The following is a 3,713-nucleotide window of genomic DNA, read 5'->3' on the forward strand; positions in this document are numbered from 1 at the left end:
GGATATTTTAATCTGCATTTTCATGTCCTAAATCATATTATAAAAGGAAAGATATATATTTCAGCTGCAGGCCACAAAGAAGCCATAAAAACAGATTTATTTCAAATTATTTCTGCATTGAACACAAAAAAGGAAAAAAAGTTACTGTCATGTCCGTCAAGTCTCTGTCCATGTGTACACATTCTATGTCTCGTCTTTCCTGTTTTATTTTGAAATCACTTCACCGGTTGTTTCTGTTCCAGTTTTACTTCCTGCACCTGTCTTGCCACACCGGTTCCCTGACGGCTTCTCCGCACCTGTTTCCCATCCTCCCTCATTACCTCGTGTATATTATTATGATTATATTACCTTGTGTGTCTCACTGTCTCGTCACCAGTTCGTTGCACTTCACGGTCCTCGTACCAGCGTTTATCAAGTCAAGTCATAGTCTGTTCGATCACGACCTTGTTTCTGTTTTTTGGACTTTGCCTTCTGCCTGGATACCTTTGCCTGTGTGACTGATTACCCGTGTACCGAACCTTGTTTGGCATTGAACCTGCCTTTTTGCCTGAACCTTTTCTGAGTCAAGCATTTGTGACCACCTATTCTGAATGTTTTACAGCTATCCCTCATGTCTTCCAGCATACAAATAACACTGCATGTACATGTTAACAAGGTCCTGTGTTTATGCCTTGATTTACTCAGAGCTGCTTTAGCAGCATGAGGGGCGCCTCCGTCATGTTAGGCAGGTGGTTTTAATGTTGTGGCTGATTGATGTATTCTGTTATTCCAGCAAAGTTTTAGCCCTTTTCTTTTGCGGTGGTATGTGACATCAATGAATAGCATCCCAAATAGAATCATAATGAATATTTATTAACAGTAAGGCAACGCTAGCTTATATTAGACATGTACCATCACAATGTTCTAAAGTAAGCATTTGCAAGCTGTGAACAACAGTATTTATTCAATTTAATTTTATTTGTATAGTGCAGTTTATAACATATGTCATCACATAGTGCTTTACATAGTACGGTGTAGACTTTACAAATATAAACAGAGAACCCAACAATCCATGAATGAACATTTGTGGCTTAAATATAATCAGGAAAGTTAAAAAGCTGCTTCAGTTTATATTTTAAATGGAAAACTAAGTGAAAAGTTCACCTCGTGTCATACCTACACAAGCAAGGAATGACCGGATATCTTTATACAGCTGAAAGTAACAGCTGATGCAATAATAAATCATCATCATCTACAGTCAGTTCTGTCTGACGCAGTTTGTAAGAAATCTGCAAAAGACTCAAGTTATTCAGATGATAAAAACACTTTAAAGGAGCAACACACTTTAACCAACAATGTAAATATACAGATGTTTATATGGGCTAGAGGTGCATGGAAAGTTAGTTTGCATTGGCAAATAAAAAAGAAACAAATGAGAAGGCATACGAGCATAACCTTTGGCATAAATGATACTAAGACCTGCTCTGGTAGATGTGGTTGTGAGGAGCAATATAAAACATTGTTTAATGGTCTTTCCAGAAACAACAAAAGAAGATATTCAGGAAGAAAAAAAAGATAACGAATTTTTGTCTCATTACCAGATTACTAGGATCATCAGTGAAACAAAAAAAAACTCCGCAAAATAATGTCTGATGTAAGAAGAAATAAAAATACCACATTGTTGTAATTGCAGGTCAAATTTTTCACCGTTATGAATCGAAAACATGTCTTTCAGGGTTTCACCGTAGACAAAATATGCACAATCTTCTTCAGTCAGGTTACTATCTGCATCTTTAGAGAGGTACGCACTTTGAAGACATGTAGCATCCAGCTCTATTGTTTTACAGTGGAATAGACACATTCACTCTCAGTGTTCCTTTGTCTTTGTGATCTGTTGGGGGGCTTAACACTGAAAGCAGCATAGTGGAGATTGTCTGCATCCTGGTTAACCTGTGACAAGAAATTTGACATGCAGATGAAAATGTGGTTCCTTTAACTAATNTGACCTGCTTGAGACCCTACAGACAAAACACATTCTAAGCATGCATTATGGATATTTTAATCTGCATTTTCATGTCCTAAATCATATTATAAAAGCAAAGATATATATTTCAGCTGCAGGCCACAAAGAAGCGATAAAAGCGGATTTGTTTCATATTATTTCTACATTGAACACAACCAAAAAAGAAATCCTGTCTTACTCGAAAGCAAATGAAACAGTGATACAGTTCTACTGCTTTATGCTGTAGTACATGCAGTCACTCCAGGTAGGATCCCTCTGGCTTTTTGATCTGTTGGTCAGGTTGACACTTGCGGCAGCGTTATAGATGTTTTCTCCATGTCGGTGACCCTGTTAAAAAAGTATTTATTTGCAGTGTTCATATCAATGTACATGTAATCAAACTATGTCCACAAATACATTTTTAAATGAGCATTTATTACTCACCTTTACATCTGAACTTGATAAGTTTGCTTGAGACTCTGGTTGTGAAACATAGAAAAAATATTCAGAAGTCAAATTTAGTGAATGTAAACTGTTAGATTAAACAATAATTTTTAAAAAAGCACCGGTTACCTGGAGAGTTGCAGCAGTTTTCCTTGTTCATCAGATACACTGAGAAAGCCAATACAACACTCAAAAAGGAGGTGAATGTAAAGGCCCCTCTCAAGAAATAAGCAACAGAAGCACCAATGTTCTCCTCATCTGCAAAGCCAACATTAAAACAGAGCTTTCAGTACATTTGATGAAAGAGTGTTAGTTTGTATTTTTTTGTTTTACATGCAACAACTTAATGGTACTCACCCTTAAAGCTCAACTTGGTCCCATTTCCAAACACTATGTGTCCACATGAGGCAACAGCACAGTAGTAGGTTCCAGCATGAGACGGGTTGAGGTTATTCATCGGCAGGTTGTAGACACAGGTTTGTGTTTGTGTGTTGGGTTTCCTGTCACACTGATCATTTTTGCCTCCGTGGGTGTAAAGGACTCCTGGATGAGAGTCTTCTTCATTTTTGAACCAGTAAACACTGTGTTCTCCATCACAGATCCCAGTGTGTACTGTACAGTTCAGAGTCACAGAGTCTCCTGGTTGGATGATCTCAGACGGCGACTGCTGGACTGAAGGTCGGATGTTCAAACCTGAGCCTTTTACGTTGACGATGGTGCCCTCTGCAAACTCCAACAAGAATGAGTTGCTGCTTGCACAGTAATAAGTAGCTGAGTCTGAAATGCACAGATCTGTTATCTTCAGATGATTGTTTCCTGTTTCAGTGTCCAGTGTGAAGCGCGGGTTGCTCTTGAAAATATCATAAAATGTGGCTTCTTTGTTAAACTTGTAGAACATGGAGATGAGCCTCAGTCTCTGTCCCAGACTTTGCTTGTACCAGTAAAACCTTGTTGCATCTGTTTGTTCATAGAAACACCGTAAAGTCAAGCTATCACCAACATCAGCTGATATAAAACGAGCCTCTTGACGATGAGATGAGAATTTCTGAGTCGCCACTCGAGCTGATAGGAAATGAGACAAAAGAATGCAGCATTCAATTTCCATGAAAGAATTCAGTAAATCAGTACATTAAAATTTTTTAAAACATTTGCATAAAGCAGTGATCATAATTGATACATATTTGAATTACAAAATCATAACTCACCTATTGTCTCCAGGAGCAGACATGTCAGACACACAACAAACTTGGGAGGTGTCATCGCGCTCAGACTGCTGAGTTGAATGAAG

At 38.1% G+C, this 3,713-nt stretch overlaps 1 protein-coding gene across 2 annotated transcripts in view; it reads right to left on the reverse strand.

Moving 5' to 3' along the window:
• The window catches only part of LOC103361174 (uncharacterized), a 34,565-nt gene extending 30,859 nt beyond the window's left edge, over positions 1-3,706 (reverse strand). Inside the window, exons 1-5 of one of the 2 annotated variants that reach the window (XM_008287190.1) lie at positions 3,631-3,706; positions 2,783-3,487; positions 2,555-2,683; positions 2,426-2,460; positions 1,986-2,329 (exon numbers count right to left, since the gene is read on the reverse strand). In XM_008287190.1, the coding sequence (XP_008285412.1) occupies positions 2,210-2,329; positions 2,426-2,460; positions 2,555-2,683; positions 2,783-3,487; positions 3,631-3,685 (1,044 nt within the window). In that variant the 5' untranslated portion in view covers positions 3,686-3,706 and the 3' untranslated portion in view covers positions 1,986-2,209. The remainder of the gene's footprint in view (positions 1-1,985; positions 2,330-2,425; positions 2,461-2,554; positions 2,684-2,782; positions 3,488-3,630) is intronic. The other variant, XM_008287189.1, reaches the window with a different exon arrangement.
• Between the last annotated feature and the right edge of the window lie 7 nt (positions 3,707-3,713).

Source organism: Stegastes partitus, unplaced genomic scaffold, assembly GCF_000690725.1.
Source record: "Stegastes partitus isolate 25-593 unplaced genomic scaffold, Stegastes_partitus-1.0.2 Scaffold489, whole genome shotgun sequence".
In the NCBI taxonomy this organism is placed as follows: Eukaryota; Metazoa; Chordata; class Actinopteri; family Pomacentridae; genus Stegastes; species Stegastes partitus.